Consider the following 20,872-nt stretch of genomic DNA (forward strand, 5'->3'; position numbering starts at 1 on the left):
GCAGGTGCAGAATTATTCTTGGATTTTCTTATGCACAGAAGATTCTGCAGTCAGACCATCTTTTAACAGCTGAAACATTTATTATCTTTTTGTGTTATTTCTTCTTTTTTTTTCTCCTACCTTCCTCTTCCTTTCTACAAAAATAGCACTTTGTAAACAATCAGATATTAAGGGTATAGATTTAATTGACTTATTAGTAGGTATAACAGTAAGAAAACTTGTTCAAAAGTTATGTTTCAAATGAGTATGTTTTGACATAATTTCAGATTAAATTTCTAGATCAAATATCTGAAGATACCAATTATTGTTTCTATCATTGTCTAAAGTATATGCCTTTTACTAGGGGTTTTATGTATGTAAACCTTAATTCTTAAAATAGTTGCTCATAAAGATGATATTGTTCTTATTTTACCTATGTGAAATTTGAATTCAGAGAAGTGGAGAAACTTGTATAAGATCACACAACTATTAAGTAATGGGAATATAGATCTGAGCCCAGGTATAATGACTCCCAACATTCATATATATTTTTAAAGTTTGTTTGTTTGTTTATGTAATCTCTACACCAGGGTAAGACTCGAACTCATAACCCTAAGATCAAGAGTCACATGCTCTTCTGATTGAGCCAGCCAGCTGTCCCCAACCTATAAAAGTCCAAAATTCATATTAATTCCGTTTTACCACACTGCTTCTGTGTTTGACAATGTATGAAAATGAAAAAAAACCTTATAATGTAAGTTCTGAATGTGCTGCTAACTTAAAAGTTCAATTCAGTGTGGTAATGTTCACACATTTCCCCAGCTGAATAATGAAGCCTTGAGATTTAGAGCAGTAACAGTTGATCATTGGCCTATTTTTTCTTTGTTTTTTAAATTGTTCTGTCTTACTTTGATGTCTCTCCTTTTGACTTGAGATGCACTTAAATGTATTAAATTTAAACTATTTATTAAAGGCTGTCCTAAAAGTATCTTGTCTGATTCATAGAAATGATTTACTTAGAACTTCTATATAAAAAAAGTTTGTTTCCTTATTTTTAGATATTATTTTAGGAGTATAAAAGTCTAGTTGCAATGTATGCAAATTGTTTATGTTTATAAGTAAATAGTGTGGTTCTAGAAAAAGTTTGACTCTTATGCATGTAAGTTCATCTCTGCCCTGATACATTAAATACTTGTGGTATTAATCTTTCAGGGATTGCTCTGCTGCTTATCTGAAACTGGGAAAATAGTGGAAATAATTCACAGCTTTCAGGTTTATTTTCTTAGTATACAACACATGGTTAGTACCTAGTATGCTTCCATCTATTGATCTTTCATTGTTTATTTAAAAATACTAAATATGGGGCACCTGGGTGGCTTAGTGGGTTAAATAAAGCTTCTGCCTTCGGCTCAGGTCGTGGTCCCAGGATCCTGGGATTGAGCCCCGCATCAGGCTCTCTGCTCAGAGGGGAGCCTGCTTCCTCCTGTCTCTCTGCCTGCGTGTGGTCTCTGTCTGTCAAATAAATAAATAAAATCTTTACATAAATAAATAAATAAATTAATAAATAAAAATACTAAATATGTAATGCTTGTCAGACCCAGCATCAAATTCAGTGAAAAAGGTAGCCCTATTGAATTTTTACAGTGAAGATTAAAAAAAAAGTGATCACAGTAAAATGACATGTATAATGGGGAAGATAATAGGTGTTATAGAGCACAATATCTGGTCCTAAGTAGTCAAATGGTATTTAAAGTTAACATCTGAAGGACAATTAAGAATTGGCCAGGGAAAATGAACTTACTAAATATTTGCTGAATGAGAGGTGGGAGGAAGGCAGAGGGGAGAATCTGGCACATTTGAGAAATAAAATAACTGGCTAGTAGAGAAAGGGAGGCAAGGAATATTTCTAGACACAGCAGGGGAAGGGGGCAGGGCAGATTGTGAAGTATCTTACAGGGGTCTTGTAAAATATTTTAAGGAATTTGCATTTTATCCTAAGAGTTTTGAGAAGGTATTTGAAGGATCAGCTTTCTCTTAGATCCCACAAGCAGCAGTGTAGCAGGTGGATCAGAGAGCAGCTGGATTGGTGGGGAGACTGGTGGGAGGTCTGTTGCTGCCTCCTGGCTGAACGAAGAAGGGTGCCTTGACCAGGGCACTGACTGGACGTCAAGAGACCGGGGGGAGGGGGGTGTTGTGTTGAGAAAATACTTCTGGAGTAGAATCTGCAGGAATGAGTTCCAGTTTTGATGTAAGGGGATTAAAAAAAAGGGGACATTCAAAGATGACCCCCATACTTCTAGTTCCCAAAACTAGATCGGAAGTAGATTTGGAAGATTGAAAGATAAATCACTTTTGGATGTATTAGTTAGGCAGTCAAGTGAAGATGGCTAGTAGATGCTGGCTCTCTGGGTCTGGAGCTCAAACTGAAAGTATGGGTCTGATGTATACATTCGAGAGGCATCAGTACATGTTCCCAAAGGCACTCAGGTCATTGGAGAGGAGGAGGAGGCGCCTCCCCCCAGACCCTCCAACTCCAGACTTTATTCAGAGTGAGAGGAGGACCTGGATTGGAGCCCTGAGGACTGGTAGAAGAATAGAAAGTGGAAAAGGAAATAACAAGAATTATCTTAATGGTAGGATGGAAACCAGGAGAAGAGAGGGATTCCAGAAGTAAGGACTCTAAAGCACTATGATTAATAACCAGAGGTTCTAAAGAGTAGCTTTAAGATTTAGTGATACATGGGTCATTACTGTGGGCAGTTCTGGAGAAAAGGGTAGAAACAAAGATATGAGTAGAATATGAAGACTAAGCCACAGTTATCTTTTCAGGAAGCTTAGATTGTGAAGGTGAAAGAGAGGGATAGCTTAAAGGGTACATGGGGTCAAGGAAAGTGTGTGTGTTGGGGGGGGAGATGTGTTTCTTAGAAGAGGAGCAAATAAAAATGAAAGAGAAAAGATAGTCAGAATCGGAAGGACAAAGAATGGAGGGAGGAGCATGTCTTTTATTCTCAAGAAAGAATGGAAACATTAGGTGATGGATTTGTAGGTTTGGGCTTCACTTTGGTGGTGAGTATTTAATGTGATGGCTTTATGTGTGGGACTGGATTACCTGCTTAGAGTGTATGAAAGGTTTAAGAAAAGTAGAGAAGTTTAAAATAAGAGCAGGAGAGCAAACTGATCACAAACAGTAGGATTGGGAAAAGCTAAGGGTCCAGTTGAGGAGTGTGATCGTGAATTCATATACATGCATTGGTTTGCACCCTTGACAGCTTGGGTAAAAATTCTTGAATTCATGGAGAGACCAGACGGACAAGAAATTTGAGGACATAGACTAAAGAATAGTTGAAGTGGTAGACTGTGAACTGAAACTCGAAAGGAAAGGAAGTGAGGACAAAAGGAGGCTAATGGGTAAAAGTGAGGGGATAGGCTGTGGTCCGGAGCAGGCCAGCCAACTTTTCCTGTAAAGGGCCAGATAGTACTGTTTGTGCTTTTTAGGCCATATGTGCTCTGTTGCAGTTACTCAACTCTGACATCCTAACATGAAAGTAGCCACAACACATACGTGAATGAGTACGGCAGGCCACATTTGACTTGCAGCTTGTAATTTGCTGGCCCCTGGTCTAAGGTTCCAGCTAAGGAAGAACTGGTGAGGTGGGAATAGGAGCTTGCAGAAAATGCTCAGAGAAGGAGTTTGTATCTGTGCTTGTTCTTCATAGTGACAGGATCTAAGGTATGACAGCTAGAGAGGGTGGTGGTTGTGGGGAGGCTGAAGTGGATCACCCACATGAATATTAACTTTGCTTAAGATGAGGTAAACGTTTGGTTGCAGAGGAGGCATGTAAGCCTGGTTCCAAGCGTTATTGAGGGATTTGTGGGTGGCAGTGATGAGGACAGTGACTAGGAGAGGGTAGAAGGTGGTGTATCCAAGCAGGGTACACTTTAAAGAAGCAGGAATTCTTCTAGTCTTTGCTCTTTTATCCATTTACAGTATTTCTTTTTAAACTGATAATCCAGTCATTTTCTGAGACAATTTTCACAATAAAATTAATTTCCCTTCTAACTTTTTCTCCCCCCTCTACCCTAGGAAATTTTACCCCAGGTTATGTTCAAATCTATTTATCTTCCATATTTTAGCTTCTTTTATTTAATATTAGAAGCCAAGTACATAATAAAAATGAGTATTTTTATCCAGAGTGACAAATTCTGTCTTTTAATTGAGATGTTTAGACCATTTACTTTTCATGTGACTATTTATATGGTTAGATTTAAAGCTACCCATCTTGCTGTTTGTTTTCTGTTTGTTCAGTCTGTTCTTTGATACCTTTTCCTCTCCTGGATTTCTTTGGGATAATATAGTTATTGGTTATTTTTAAAAATTATTCTATTTTTATCTCTTGCTGACTTACTAGCTGTAACTCTTTGTTATTTCGGTGGTTGCCTTAGGGTTTACAGTATACTTTTTTTTTAACTTGGCGCAGTGTGTCTTTAAGTGACAATATACCACTTCTTATAGTATGAGAGCCTTGTAAATATGGATTTCCATCTCTCTTTGGCAGTTGTTTTCACATTATTTTGCTTCTATTATGTTGTAAGTTACACACTACATTATTATTATTTTTTAAAGATATTATTTATTTATTTCTCAGAATGAACACAGGCAGACAGAGTGGCAGGCAGAGGCAGAGAGAGAAGCAGGCTCCCTGCTGAGCAAGGAGCCCAATGCGGGACTTGATCCCAGGATGCTGGGATCATGACTTGAGCCGAAGGCAGCCGCTTAACCAACTGTGCCACCCAGGCGTCCCTACATTATTATTTTTGTTGAACAGTCAATTCTCTTAAAGAGATTTAAACAATCTAAACAGTATATATTTCCAGTGCTCATCATTCTTTGTGTAGATCTATATTTTCTGGTGTCACGGTCCATCTACCTCAAGGACTTTTATATATCCTATAATATGGGCTGCTGCTGGTGAATTCTTTCAGCTTTTGTGTGTCTGAAAGTCTTTCTTTTGCTTGCTTCCATTGTTTCTGATGAGAGATCTTCTATTAAGCTTATCTCCATTCTTCTGTATGCAGAACATGACCTTTTTCTCTGGCACTTTTAAGATTTTTTATTTTGTCATTGGTTTTAAGCAATTTCATTATCGTGTGTTTTGGTGTAGTTCCCATGTGTCCCCCTTTCCAGTGTTTTCTTGTGCTTGGGGTTCATTGAGTCTCTTAGATCTGTGGATTTATAGTTTTCATGAATTACTGAACTTTTCAGCCATTATTTCCTCAGATACTGTGTTTGTATGCCACAATCTAGAAACTCTGTCAGGGTGGTAAGCTGGAATAATCAGTGTGCTGTGTGCTTCCTTTTTCTCAGGGATCATTGTCCTTTGTTGCCTGACAGCAGGTCTTAACCATGATTTCATCTATTTTGTTTCAGGGTGAATTGGATCCCTGTTACTTCCAACTTGACTGGAAGTATCAGTCAACTACTTTTATATTACCAAACAGTTCAACTTTTACCAACTTTAAAATCCTCCCTTTTGTTTGATGTCATTTTTTTTAACTTGATAAAGTGAGAATGAATCTGATAGTTGATTAAGAGAACTGTGAATTTTAGCTTGGATAAGGAAATGTGGGGAAAATCAAGTTCGCATGTATAAGAGTTTTTTTTTCTCTTAACTTTAGACTTTTTAAAAAAAACATGTAACAGGGAGTCAGAAATCTATCTCAATGCATGAATATACTTTTAAAGAGGGTGAAGATGCATTCTTATAGGCTTAATTTATTTTTTATTAAGATAGTATTCACATAAGTAAAATTCACTTTTTTAGTGTTTTCGCAAAAGCATATAATCTTGTTACTACTACCCTTTGTAGTCAGCCCCTTTGCCACCAGTCTAATCCCGTGGCAGCCACTCATCTGTTTTATGTTCTTATAGTTTTGCCTTTTCTAGAAAGTCATATGAATTCCAGAATCATGCAGAATATAGCCTTCTGATTCTAGCTTTGCTCACTTAGCATAATGCATTTGAGATTCGTTCCTGTTGCTGCGTATCTGTAAATAATTCCTTGTAAATAGTATTCCATTGAGTGTATGTGTTGTACTCTGGTAACATCACTAGCTGCCAAAGTAGGCACAGGCAGTGGAGTACTTCTGAGGGTGGCTTAGAGAGGCCTGTACTGATGGGAAATTAGATGACCTCAAAAGTTCCTTCACATATGAAATTTTTAGTCTTTTGGAATGCCACTATAAGTATTACTTGGCAAGTATAGCTTACTTGACTTAAGATCTATTAGAACATACTGTAGTATATTCCTGAATGTGTGGAACCATTTGTGAACCATAGTTCTTGAATTTGTGGGTCAGTGGAAACAATATGTGTGTTGTGTTTCCTAGGTATGGGGACATTATTTTTGCCCTTTTTTTAAAAGTATACCCTCTGAGGCCATACCAAAGTAATCTACCTTTTTGAGGTAACTTAATCTTCTTGCCGCAGTCTGGTCTACTGCTGTTTCTTTTGATTTTCTTTCTTTCTTTATTTTTAATGTTATGTTAGTCACTGTACAGTACTTCATTAGTTTTTGACGTAGTGTTCCATGATTCGTTATTTGCATATAACACCCAGTGCTTCATTGCAATACGTGCTCTCCTTAATACCCATCACTAAGCCAACCCATCCCCCCACCCCTCTCTCCTCTGAAACCCTCCGCCTGTTTCCTGGAGTCCACAGTCTCTCATGGTTCATCTCCCGCTCCAACCACTCCCCTCCTTTATTTTTCCCTTCCTTCTCTTAATGTTTCTTTGGTGTATCACAGAGCTTGGCCTGATTATTTTAGGAGGAAAATTGAAAATGGAAAATCTAATTCTTATTTATATATTTCTTTAATTTTTTATCGTTGCAGTGATAGCATGTAGAGGGAAACGTGAGCGCTGGACTCAGACATGATTTCAGCACTTAATTGGAAATCATACAGTTAACTTGTAAAACTCATCTTTTTCATCTTTAAAATGGGGATAGTAATAACACCTATCTTTTCAGGTTGTAAAGATTAAAGGAGATAATGAATGTGGTTTTTTTTTTTTTTTAAGATTTTTATTTATTTGACACACAGAGAGAGAAATCACAGGTAGGAAGAGAGGCAGGCAGAGAGAGAGGAAGAAGCAGGCTCCCCGCTGAGCAGAGAGCCCGATGCGGGACTCAATCCCAGGACCTTGAGATCATGACCTGAGCCAAAGGCAGAGGATTAACCCACTGAGCCACCCAGGCGCCCATGAATGTGTTTTTAACACAGCATCTGGAACATAGTAAATGCTTAACATCAAATATCATAAAATAAATTTTCTCAGTCTCTCTTACATCTCCAGTGAATAAAACTCTGTAAAAGATAACAGTTTCTTACAGTTTAATCGAGAGCTGATAGAAAGTGAGAATTTTTTGTATTTTTAAAGTTGAGTCAGAGTATAGTTTGGAAATTCTGTAGTCCAGATTTATCACAGAAGGCTCTTTTTATTTTACTATCTTCTTGAAAGCGTTCACTTTCTACTGAATGATGAATTTAAGCTTTATAAGACTTAGGTGGTTTTCATTGAAAGGATGTCTTCAAAAGAATATTTGAAGTTTTCATTTAATAACTAGTGAAGGAAATAGATTTGGATTGAAATTATTTTTTCCCTATCTATTCTTTACCAGACTGACTTTTCTGTCATCATTCCTGAATGCTTTGTTCTAGCTCTGATGTGGTGCTCCATAATACTTTCATTTGACTCTTACCGTGTGACTTGATTTGAATAGGTCTTTGTCCTGGACGAAAATTCTCAGGCTAGTAGAGATTGGGAAAATGTCTTTATTTTAGTTCTGCTAGTGCTCAGGGGAGTCTAGTAGCAATAACGAATTGATACTATTTTTGTTAAGGAAATTAGTTTAAAAATATATATTGTCCTAAAACATACCTTACAGTGTAGTTTTGCATATTCTTAATCTTATACATTTTTATTGGTCATATTTTATGAATTGAAATGCCCTCTAATGAATGAAACAAGGCACTTTTATTATGATTTAATGTTTTCCAGATGAAGGTAATGAAACAGAGGTACAGCCACAGCAAAACAGCCAGTTAATGTGGAAACAAGGTCGACAACTACTCAGACAGTAAGTATCCTGTGGTCAAACAGAAAAAAGTATGTTTTCATCAGGATATATATGTATTTTTTTTGCATTTTCAATTCAGTAATTTTATCTCTTCTTATTAGACTGCTGCTATGAAAAAGCTTAATTGAATTTTTGTTCCTTTTTCATAGTAAGCATTTATCCCCCTGCAGATTTTATTTTTCATTAAATATTAATAAGAATTACCAAAAATAAATTCTTTTATAATTTTAGCTTAGAGTATACCTTTAAGCTTCTAAATTTTAATATACACTTATATTTACATTTGAAAGCATTCTAGGGGCACCTTGGTGGCTCAGTCAGTTAAGTGTCTGCTTCCAGCTCAGATCATGATCCCAGGATTCTGGGATTGATGGAGCCCCTTGTTGTGTTCTCTCCTCAGCAGAGAGCCTGCTTCTCCCTCTACCTTCCCTTCTCCTGCTTCTGTATTCTCTCTCTCTCTCTCAAATAAATAAATAAAATTGTTACTTTTTGCATCTTTTATACCCAAATATACATTATGTCTTGATTTAAATCTAATCTATATTTAGATATATTTTGTGTTGCTTTTAAACTTCCTATTTTAAATAGATTGAAGAACTTTTTAAATTTCCTTAATTTGCACTAACATATACTTTCTCCTATAAAATGTGTATTTGAGACTATAAAGAGGGAACAGAGTTGGAATGAGGTTCAGATGTCAGATGGTAGGCTATTAGCCACTTAACCAGCTCACTGCCATTGCCTTGCATATCACATTTGAAATTGGTATTCTGATTTGTGGTTCATTAAAATGAAATTTACTTACATGTTTTTGAGTTTCCTGTGAGTAGTCTACACTAACGGTTTCCAGAGTGGATTTGTGCTAGCCATTCCTTTGGACTAATGGGAAAAGAATATTAAAATGTCTCCTTTTATGTATTTGGTATCTATTTAAAGTTAGAAAAAAATGAGAATTCACTAACATTTAATAAGTGGTTTTCATAGTGCCCTCACCTTGTTCTTAAATATGATGTATACATTTTTCTTTCATAAATGTGTTTTTAAAGCGCTCATTTTCTTTTTTATGGGGAGTAGTTATCGTAGTAAACTTTCTGAGAGATAATTTCAGAAACTTTAAAAGACTCATGATCTGCCCCTTTTAAATAAAGATGGGGACATCACATTACCTGATTTCAAGCTTTATTACAAAGCTGTGATCACCAAGACAGCATGGTACTGGCATAAAAACAGACACATAGACCAGTGGAACAGAGTAGAGAGCCCAGATATGGACCCTCAACTCTATGGTCAATTAATCTTCGACAAAACAGGAAAAATATACAGTGGAAAAAAGACAGTCTCTTCAATAAATGGTGCTGGGAAAACTGGACAGCTATATGTAGAAGAATGGATCTGCCCCCTTTAAGATGACATTTTATCAGTGAATAAGGAAGTAGCTACATAGTAAAGCCAACTTACCTATGGAAAGAGCAGTCTTTGAAACAGTTACCTGTAGTGTGATTTTGTTGCCAGAGAAAGGTATGTATCAAATATTTAGAACAGAAAAACATAGCACCTTTCTATTGGTTTTTAAGAAGAGCTGATTAAATTCAAGAAAGTTAATCATTTATTATCCCACATTTTAATCAAAACCTTTCTGTAAATATCAGATGGTATTGAAAAATGAATATCTTGATTTGGTAAGTTATATTTACTTCATTTTGGCCACATATCTTTGTGAAATATGTCTTTGAGCTATAATCTATTAATACCAGATCTTGAAATAAACTGACCTAAGACTGGTTGTATCTTGTCCACCTTTGTTTTCTGTTTAATTTCAGAGACTTGCTGCTTACTTACAGGTTCATGCCTAATATTTGTCTGTCACATTTGTTAATGACATTAGTAATGACATTTGCCTTTTTCATATTTCTTTTGGTCTTTTTTGGACATCTTTGTTGTTAATGGATATCAAGTGCCTTCTGTATGCCACCCACTGTACTAGGTGTGTCGTTTTTAGAGGGAAGAAAAGAGGTTCAGGAAAATTAAAGTCACATAGGAAGAAAGCGGCAGAAATGGGCTTTAGACCCAGATCTAGTTCTTAGTACAAACCTATTCTCTTTTTCTGTGCTGCTGCCTCTCTGTAACACACACCCCCACGTGCACACAGGCATCCCACATCCACAGTTGAATTGTGGGCTATTTTTATTTTAGAGTTGTCTCAGGATAAAAGCTTTCTTTCTGTAGAAATGACTCTTTGGAATATACTCTTCCTGTATGTCGTGGAGGAAACCAAATAAGCTAGAAATACCCTCCATAGATCTCAAACACTTGATTCGATAACACTTTATATCAGAAATGTAAAACAAAACAAAGCAAAACAAAAACAAACTACTGGTTATAATAATTACTACTGTAAGAATCTGAGAGTGAGTTTGCCTCCTAGAAGAAAGAATGTGCTATTAGGTATATTAAGGAACAGCTTCTTCTTATGGTAAATGTAATGAATGGTGTATTGTATAGTTCTTTGATTTTTTTCAGTGACCTTAGAGGCTGGTACTGCAAGAGACAGCTCCATCTGCAGCTGGAAGATTATTTATTAGCAAGTCTTACTAGCATAGTACTGTACTGTTAAGTCTTATGCAGGCAGTGAATTTAAAGAAATACTTTTATTTATATATTAAGTTACAGAATACTGATTCCAGTATGACTGAATTGTAAGGATCTTCTTCACACACAGGTATCTACAGGAGGTGGGTTACACAGATACCATTCTAGATGTGAAATCTAAACGAGTACGAGCTTTGTTGGGCTTTTCAAGTGATGTCACTGACAGGGAAGATGACAAAAATCAGGATTCAGTTATAAATGGCACAGAGGCCGAAGTTAAAGAGACGGCAATGATTGGGTAAGTATTCTGTCTAGAAAGCATTTTAGCTAAAATGTTAGTGCTTATTAAATATTTTTGGTTTATGGAAGATACTTGTGATACTTGGAATTTTAGATACTGCTGCAGAAATAAGTTGTTGTAAAGTTTAATTTAAAAAAAAAAGGTAATTTCATTTGGTAGAAGATAACCCATAGGGATTAGTTATTTATGATTATTTTAAGAATATTTTAAAAATATTTTTATTTGCTTGAAATTTATAGGTGTAATGCAGATTTTAATATCTTGAAGCTCATCAGTCACTTACTATTAGAACTTCACAAAAGATCATCTTTTGGGGACTCAGTTTAGATCTTGTAAGAATGAAATTTCATTCCTGGTGACCTAGAAATCCTATAAATTCCTCAAATTTTCTAGAAGTAAATGTTTTCTTAGCCATTTGTTTATTTAATAATAATACAACTCATCTTTCTTTTGAAAACTACCTTTTTTTTGGAAAGCTATTTTAAGTGTATGTTTTTAATTGCTAGAATAAGTGTGAAAAATTTAGTAGCTGTTTGAAATATTTTGTTTTGCTTTTTGGATCATGTGTCACACAGTTACATATAATTCTGCTTAAAATGAACATGGATATTTAAATAAGGACATTCTTTATTGAAAAAAATTTTGGCAAATGAAAAGCCAAAGATTCTGTGAAAGTCTAAATATTGTTTTGCTTCATTTTATTGCATGTTTGGGCTATAAGAATGGTTTTAATTGAACTCTCTGTATTTTCTAGTGAGAACATAATTTCTGTTATTTGGAACATTAAAATTGTGGGATTTAGGTAAAGATTCAAAAATAGGACAGACTCCTATAAACATACTTCTATAAACAAGTGTTACTGGAGCCTTCTTAAGTATATTCATTAATATTTAAGACTACATTAACTTATTTATACAAATGTAAGATTAGTTTGTTTCTTTGTGTAGGCATAGACAATGTAGGCTTTATGCCTGGTTATAGTTTTACCTAAAGTATTATTGTAAATCATAAAGATATTCAGAAAAGACCACTCGCGTTGTCTTGTATTTTGCCCTTGACCTGTCTTTGGAAACTGACAAGGCTATTATTCTGAATTTGTCTGATTTGTGTAGGGATAGGGAATAGGGTGGAACACCAAAAACAGCTCTCAGCAGATTTGAAATTTAAGATTTATCTGTTTTAGAAATTTTCTCTGTAGTTGTGGATAAATTTTCTTTAAAAATATGCCTTATCTAAAACATTTCCTGATGAACTGGAAAGAAATCATCCTGTTCTGACCATTAAGAAATTGTTTACTAAATTTATTTTGAGGGAACTAAATTGAAATCATATGTATTTGAAAAGTCAGTCATTTCAAAAGGTTAATGGTTTATTCATTAACAGGATCAAGTTCTGTAGTAATATTAATTTGACTGAGTTCTTTTTGGTAACTTTATGTGCATTTTTTTTCAACTCCTTAGTTGTTCAGTAGAAATATAAGATTGTGTTGTAGAAAACTGACATATCTATTAGTTATTTTCTTAGTTCAGAAATTTATATATTAGAGGAAGAGTTGCAGAGAGGAAAAGAATAGGAAAAAAAAAAAGAAGTAGAGGTAATAAGAAAAATATTTTTAAAAAGAAAGACATTAAAGTTGACTTAAGTATATTGAGTCCAGAGGGGGAATTCTTTATATCGCATTAACCTAAATAGATAGGATTGCAAAGTACTTTTAAAAGAGTAACCACTTCCTATTGTGGCTTGCCAATTAAAATGCATGGAAATATAATGGATAAGAATTTGTGTAGTTCATAATATGATTTGAGGGATCATAGTTAAAATGTAAACAGAAGTTAGTGCAACATATGGATTGATTCTTATGCTGAGTTTAAGAAACTAACTGAGCAAAGTGTACATGTTTTAAAACCAGAAAATCCGAGTTAACAGATTCTGCCTCTGTGCTGGATAATTTCAAATTCCTTGAAAGTGCAGCTGCAGATTTCAGTGATGAAGATGAAGATGATGACATTGATGGAAGAGAGAAAAGCATCATTGATACTTCAACGGTGAGTTGGATACATAGATATTAATATTTTTAGGGATCATTATGCTTACTTGAAAAATAAGTGAGAAGCAAGTGAGAAAAACTTTTTTAAAAAGCCATATGCTTCAGCCTAAACCCTGAACTTTTTTTCACGAATTTGGAGAAATTTAATCTATGAGTTTTTAGTGTTGAGTTCAAATTCAATAATATTTTTAGGATGGCAGTTTTCTCTTAAAAGGTCCTTACTCTCTGGGGCACCTCGCTGGCTGTCAGTAGAGAACATGATTCTTGCTCTTGGTTGTGAGTTCAAACCCACATTGGGGAGAGATTACTTGCAAAACTTTAAACTATCTTTAAAGGTCCTCACTCTGACTTGTTAACTCATTAAACATTTTAGTTCAATAGGGTTGGTGAATATGGTAAGAATTTTTGTGTTACAACAATGCAGTGTTATTGGTGCTGTAAGACAATAGAACTGACAGACCCATATGGTACCTGATGGTGACTGGCATCACCTCTAATTGGTGCAGTTTGTCTCTCTTGTCTGGGTTGCTTTGGTAGACAAATGTTACAAATTTTTAGTAACTGTTCAATTAGATTTCTTCAAACTTGTTTAAAGTTACTCTGTAGTTTTGTTTAAATCTTTATAGGTTTATTGACTTTCCCATGGTAGTTTCTTGGAATAAGAGGTGTCTCTTGCTTCTTCTTCCTTTTCTTCCCTTTTCCATTCCATCACCTTCAGTTCCTCCTGGTTTTATTATTTTTTCCTTTTTTCTCTTTTTTTTCTCCCTCCTTTTTCCTCCTCTTCCTCTCTTCTCTTTCTTCTTCCTTCCCACTCCTCCTCTCTTTTTTAAGTAATAAATGAGAGCATGCTTTGTTTTGTCTAGGAACATGTTTACATTTCCTCTTTTGTGTTTATTTAAGAAGAGTAAGGAAGAAAGGAAGGTAGTGAAGCTGACTGGGCCTAGATGTGAAAGCTTTGGGTTTAAGCCCCAGTTCTGGCACTAATTTATCTGTGCTATTTTAGTTTGTGAAATGGGGATTATAAATACCCATCTTACCTTCAGAGGATTTTGTCAGCAATAAATGAGAAGCTATATATGAAAAATGATATAAATGATTTCTGGGTATAACTTCTCTGTCCTTTCTGTCCTCTGCTTCCACCAGAGACTCAAATGATTACTTCCAGATTATTGTTTCCCTGAGCCACTCTGCAGTGGGTTTCTGTTGATACAGCCTTGCCATGGATATTATTTGAACTTCAAGTAGTCACCCCATTTTTTTTTTTTATCCAAACAGGAAGTAATAGCATATGTTTTAATTTACTGTAGTAAAAGACAATGCCTAAATTTGTATGATACCTTTTCTCTGTCCTATTCATTTGGAAGTTTTGTACTGCTTTGTGATTTCTATGGCCCATTGCATTGAGATCTTATTTTCCCATCAAAATACTTTATTCATAGCTCAGTGGTAAATGCTAACTGATTATAATGCTTTAAATATTAAGTATGGTCTTAGAGATATTCCTAACCATAAACTGGTTTCTTTTTGAGTAATCAAATTCATAAAGATTCTGTCTTACAGTTAGTATGGATTATAGCAATTCTATGACGAAGCAGTGAAGGCATAGTTAATAGAAACATACTTAAACCTGTTTAAGCATTGACTCAAAAATCCTTATAGTTTTTCAGGAGAAAATATCTCTAAACATATAATTGGTTTCTTTGTAACAGCTTTGTTGATTTTTAGGATATATCACATTAATCTGCACAGCTGCAGGCTAATAGCTGCAGACCAAAAGGACTTCCACAGTTTAACTCTATGTAGCAAAGAGTAAGCATGACTTAAAAGATTTATTGCAATGCTGTAGAAAGAAAGAATGGCTGAAAATCATCCTATTAAAATGTGTAGTAAAACAAACAGGTTTTTAAACTTATTTTATTTCTTTAATTAAAATAGTTTGGTTGATTCAACTAAGAAAATACAGAAACATGGGCTATTTAGTAAATTTGTGTGTAGCCGCATATGCTCTCTTCTTGTTCTTTACCTTCTACTGGCGTTTGATTGTTCTTTGGGTTACATTCTGGATCATTTGCCTCCTCTTTATCTCCTCCTTCCTCATAATCAACCTCTTCATTTTATTTTTCTTTACCATCATTGTTTTGCATTCTCACCATAGTATCATTAGTTAAGTGTAATAATGATCTTGAAATTATACATGTGTATAAAAAATGATCAACTTTAAATTGTTTGAAGGATAACTTCACCAGCAAGATGTCGTCTCCAGAAAAGGAATGGGATTAGGAGTCATTAACTACTATGCTAGTCACAGTCCCATCACCGTTTGTGTTATGTTTCTTCTAATGGTTTCAGAGTGGCCATCTATCCCTCTTTCTAATCTTCATGGCACCCTGTGCAACCTATAACTTCTTTGTGTTTGCTGTAATTCTTAAGTTGACTTCCAGACTCATTAGAGGTAGGAGTGGAGTGGAACTCGAGATATAAGGAAAAGTAATATGTACTTATTACAACAAACCCTACCCCTTCCCATTTACTAATCCTACTTTCCATTGGTAACCACACTTTTCTTCTGTGCCTAACCATTAAAAAACAGGGGTTTTAATTTATTTAAGTGGAAGACATGATAGACAGTGGCCTGCAACTTGCCATATCTTCATTCATGAGGCTATATGGAGGAGAGACCTAGAAACACATTTTTTCCAAAGGAGTGAGTTTTGTGACTTAATATCATAGTAATTAGAATGTGTAAAATGCATTTAGTTTTTCAATGTAAGGTTCCAGCTACTTCTGTATTTTCTCTTCCCTTTTCACCAGGCATTGAGAACAAGAATTCTCTATCTTGGGATGCCTGGGTGGCTCAGTTGGTTAAGCCATTGCTTTTGGCTCAGGTCATGATACCAGGTCCTGGGATCGAGTCCCGCGTCAGGCTACTTGCTCGGTGGGGAGCCTGCTTCTCTCACTGCCTCTGTCTGCCTCTGCCTGCTTGTGTGTACTCTCTCTCTCTCTCTCTGGCAAATAAATAAAATCTTAAAAAAAAAAAAAAAAGTTCTCTGTCTTTAAGGTGTTGGTGACGGCTTCTCTAAGTCATATCTGGTGTCCCATCAGGATTAGAGTAAGGGCGAAATCAAGCCTCTAAGGTAAAAGAAAGATGGATTAGACAGTGTGTTTGTGGAACAATGAAGGTCAGCATCTTCTATTGGTATAACTCTTCAGAGATACTTTTCTACCTTAGTTTGGCTGCCCAGGGAAGATTAGAAAAAATTATTAGCATTGGTTACAAAAGAATATACCTTCACCTGGGTTTTCTGTACACAGTATGCCAAACTAGTCTTGCTTTAATGTTTGTTTAATAGATTTGCTAGATGGGAGATTGGGATATGCTGTAAACATAAGGGGAAATACTCCCAAGTAGTTAAAGCAGTTATTCTAGCAGCATTAAAGAGTCCTCGATTTCTCCTATTCAGTTTTTACATATACCAGGACAGTGAAGGCAGATTAGGTTTCATCTGCTGTACCAGCTTTCTGCTGATAGTGGCTTCCTGGAGTGCTACACTGAGAAGGATTTTGTTTTTAATTTAAATTCAAGTTAGTTAATATATAATGTAGTATTGGTTTCAGGAATAGAACTTAGTGATTCATCGCTTACATCTAACACCCAGTGCTCATCATAACAAGTGGCCTCCTTAGTGCCCATCACCCATTTTGCCCATCCTCCCACTCACCTCCCCTCCAGCAACCCTCCATTTGTTCTCTATAGTTAAGAGTCTCTTATGGTTTGCCTCCCTCTCTGTTTTTATCTTATTTCATTTGTCCTTCCCTTTCCCTATCTCCATCTGTTTTGTTTCTTAAATTCTGCAAATGAATGAAATCATATGATACTTGTCTTTGACTGACTTATTTCACTTAGCATTATATTCTCTACTCCATCCATGTTACAAATGGCAAGATTTCATTTTTTGATGACTGAGTAATATTCCTGTGTGTGTGTGTGTGTGTGTGTGTGTGTGTGTGTGTGTGTATCACATCTTCTTTATCCATTCATTTGTCAATGGACCTTTGGGCTATTTCCATAAAGTGGCTGCTGTTCATAGTTCTGCTCTAAATATTGGGGTATATGTGCTCCTTTGAATCAGCATTTTTGTATTCTTTGGATAAATACCTGGTAGTGCAATTTTTGGGTTGTAGGGTAGTTCTATTTTTAGCTTTTTGAGGAACTTCCATACTGTTTCACTAGAAAGATTTCTGAGGCTGTATCTGATCTCAGATGAAAAGTACTGTGACTGGTAAGTGATACCAGGAATGAGTGTGAGAACAGGGTCATACAAATCAGGTATTTGTTATCTCTTAGAGTCTGTTTTTAGACTCTGTATTCTGTCCTATTGATCAGCCTGTTGAAACCTTATAATTTTAATCCACTCACAATAGCCCAGTAATAAAGTTTGGTTAGATCTTGCTATTTCCATTTTGCACGAAGTGAAGAAGCTGAGACCCGGAGAAGCTGCGGTAGTGAGCCCATTTTATCAAAAGAAGCTGCAAACCATTCATCCTAAATTCTTTGGGTTTCTGGTGGTAGAGGTGACTAAAAAGATAATTGATGAAGAGTTTTGATATATAGATCTCAAAGATTATCTCTGCACACATTAAGCCTAAATTTCAATCCTCCAACTGAATTTGTAATTCCAGGAGTAAACAACCCTTATCAGATTTGCTAATAAGTCTAAGTCAAGTCCCACTTGGAAAGATCAGTATTTTAGAAAAAAATTGAATATATAGTGAGTTACTAGAGAAAAATGATGCAAGGTTGGAACAGTAGAAATACTGTGGGAAACTTTTTTTCCTCCTCTAACACCATACTTTCTAACACTTGAGGCATGCATTTCTGAATTTTTAGTTTTATGATAAAGCAGCAACAGGGTTTAAGAGGACTGATTTCAATTTTGAAAGAAATTCTACTGTGGGTAAGTCTTACCAAATAGCATCATATACCCCAGAGAATTCTTCCACAGAAGGAATCAGTGTGCAAACTTTATTGCTGTCTTTAAGAAATCACCACAGCCACTGAAGCTTCAGCATCCACGGGATTTTTTTACGGGAATTATGTGGTAGAGTTAACATTTATCATGGTCATGTTCTGTGAAACTAATGTATTTTATGAATTGTTTCTCTTTTTGGTTAGATGAGAATGTCTGCCCATGGCATAGACTGCATCCAGGAAATGGGGAATATGGTTGTGGTTCTCTTAGTACAGTAGTATATCAAGGACATATTTTGTCTATTTATAATTTAAATATCTAGCTTATATTCCAGTGTTTTCAACATATAATTCCATTAGCTTATTTAAAACAAGCCACCATTGAACCAAGTTTAAATTTTTACTTTAAAATGTGTAATGTATATCTTTTTAAATTGATACCTGTTTTACATTGAATTGGTTAAGTATTATAGCTATTTAACATAACAAAGATATGCTTTCTGAAGAAACCAATAATTGGGTTTTCTTATTCAGTGATAAAGGGATACTGTTTTCCTTTATTTAAATTAATTTCATAATATATCCTAAAATTTTAATTTAGAATGTTTTTTTCATTAGATTGTTAGGAAAAAAGCATTGCCTGATAGCAGTGAAGATCGAGATACAAAAGAAGCTCTAAAGGAGTTTGACTTCTTGGTTACATCAGAGGAAGGAGACAATGAGTCTAGAAGTGCGGGTGATGGAACAGAATGGGGTAAGGAAGCATACTGGATCCATCCAGAGGTATTAAGTAAATGAAAGAAACTAATGTTTTACTTGGAGGGCAGCATCTTGAAGAGCACTGTAAATTTCTTATAATGTTGAAATTTTGAACATCCTATGAACTTTTTACTCTTGTCATCTTATATTCAGGGTGGATATCTGTGTGTACATATTTAAAGAATGTTGTACAACTAGTTACCTCATTTTTTAAAAAATATAGGCAATATACTATTAAAATAATTTGAATCCATATGCAGAATGTTCTGTGTCTCCTGCCCAGATATTAGAACTTGCAAATCTAGATTTTGTGGAAATTGAGTTTGAGAATGTAATAGAAGAGTTTTTAGAGATTCATCTCTGGCATCTTCTGTGCAAAAAGAAGTATAAATTTAAAAGCTGTAGTTACTCAGTCTAGGCAGACTTCACCAGTTTGTTTAAAGCATAGAATTTTTTGGTGCAAATTATTCTAAACAAATTTAGTATTTGAAATGTCTCATGAGGTAAAACAGGTTATTTGGGGGAAGACTTCTAAGGCATAGATTATTCTTTGGGTTTGGAAATGAAATGTTGCTTTCAGTAAGGTGGGATTGTGATGAATTCTTCAAAAGCGATGAGTTCTATTGGGTGTGGGTACATGTAGCATGAGTAAGGAAAACAGAGAGATAGTTATTGAGAATGAGACAAATTTTCTGTTGAGGTTGAAAAATTCTGGGAGACACTCAGTTGCAGTTTTATGTACTTGAAAGACAAATAGGGTTAGAGAATCAGTGTCTATCCTAGTTTTAAATTGGGGACTTCCCTTGAGTCTTTACCTTCAAGAACTCTTATGATGCCACTTCTTTTCCTTTTTTGTGGCAAATATCTGAAGGTAATGATTATATGGGTTAATTAGTCATTGAAATATATAATGGCTATAAAATGACTAATTTTTTTTTTGCAATGGAGCAGTTTGGAAACCAAGGGGAAATTGAAGTAAAGTCTCTTTTCTCTGTTGTTACTACTGAGTTTATATATCAGTTTATTCAGATATTTTAGGCACGAGTTCTACCAGTATAGCTAGATCCACTGTCTACACAGAAGTCTTTCTCTGAGGAGTCATACATCTGCATAAATAATAGTTGGCTTTTTCATTGCCAGTCTTATTGCAAGAGTTTTGTGATTCATTTCTCTCCAAAGACAGCTGCATTATTTCTTGTGTCACATCCTTTTCTTTATAGTGTGAGTCTTGGCCCAGAGCATTATATGATACTTGTGTGTACGTTTTAATTAATCTAACCTCCTATGAAGTTACTGGTGAAAACATGAGTGAATTGTCTCCATCTTTGAGCAGTCTTACTCTTTAGTAGTGTACTGGGTATTTCTGAGTATGAGTGAATGGGATCTTTCAGTTGATTAGAGTTTAGCCTTGTGTGTTTTTATCCAGAAAATTATTGAGAAAATTTTATTCAGAAAATTTCACTCTTAAGCAATTAAAAGAACTAGATCGCAAATCCTATTTAGTTGAATGGACATTTAAAACGTTTTAAGTGCTTTATTTATTTCTCCTCTTCCCCCATAAAAATGGAGTGAATATACCTAGGTTTAGAATCTTTTTAGTTTCTGGCAAGTAAATAGATTTACCACACATCTTCCATGAACTTCCATTACTGTTGTGACTCTAGTGAAGATTACAATAGGGTTAACTTTTAATTTAAAAAATTGAAGACACTGTAGGATCCAAAAGCTACCTGGTTTAATTTATTATTAAGACCTGATTGATGAAATATTAACATTTTTAATTGTTAGATTTTTCTGGGAAAGTAGAGACCATTTTTATTATTGATAGATTATAGTTAGAGCTATAAAAATGTTGAGCTTCTAAATTTATTGTGTTTAATCTTTTCAGAGGCCCAGTTAAGTTTTTTGAACTGTAGATTGAAGTTTAACTTATTAAAAATAATTTCCTATTTGTTCTGATTCATTTTGGTTTATTCCAGTCATTTAACAAATATTGATCAAGTGCTTTCTATGTGCCAAGTCATTTGGTGAAGATCCATATGGATCCACAGGACCCCTTGGTCTATATAGTTTACTAAGAGAATAAAC

At 35.0% G+C, this 20,872-nt stretch overlaps 1 protein-coding gene across 3 annotated transcripts in view; it reads left to right on the forward strand.

Annotated features, from left to right (window-relative positions):
• Window positions 1-20,872, forward strand: part of STRN (striatin) — a 101,944-nt gene that overhangs the window by 45,612 nt on the left and 35,460 nt on the right. For all 3 annotated transcript variants that reach the window (XM_059405421.1, XM_059405419.1, XM_059405420.1), the window contains exons 4-7: window positions 8,041-8,119; window positions 10,839-11,006; window positions 12,919-13,054; window positions 18,644-18,779. In XM_059405421.1, coding sequence (XP_059261404.1) covers window positions 8,041-8,119; window positions 10,839-11,006; window positions 12,919-13,054; window positions 18,644-18,779 — 519 coding nt within the window. The remainder of the gene's footprint in view (window positions 1-8,040; window positions 8,120-10,838; window positions 11,007-12,918; window positions 13,055-18,643; window positions 18,780-20,872) is intronic.

This window comes from Mustela nigripes, chromosome 7 (assembly GCF_022355385.1).
Source record: "Mustela nigripes isolate SB6536 chromosome 7, MUSNIG.SB6536, whole genome shotgun sequence".
NCBI classification, from domain to species: Eukaryota; Metazoa; Chordata; class Mammalia; order Carnivora; family Mustelidae; genus Mustela; species Mustela nigripes.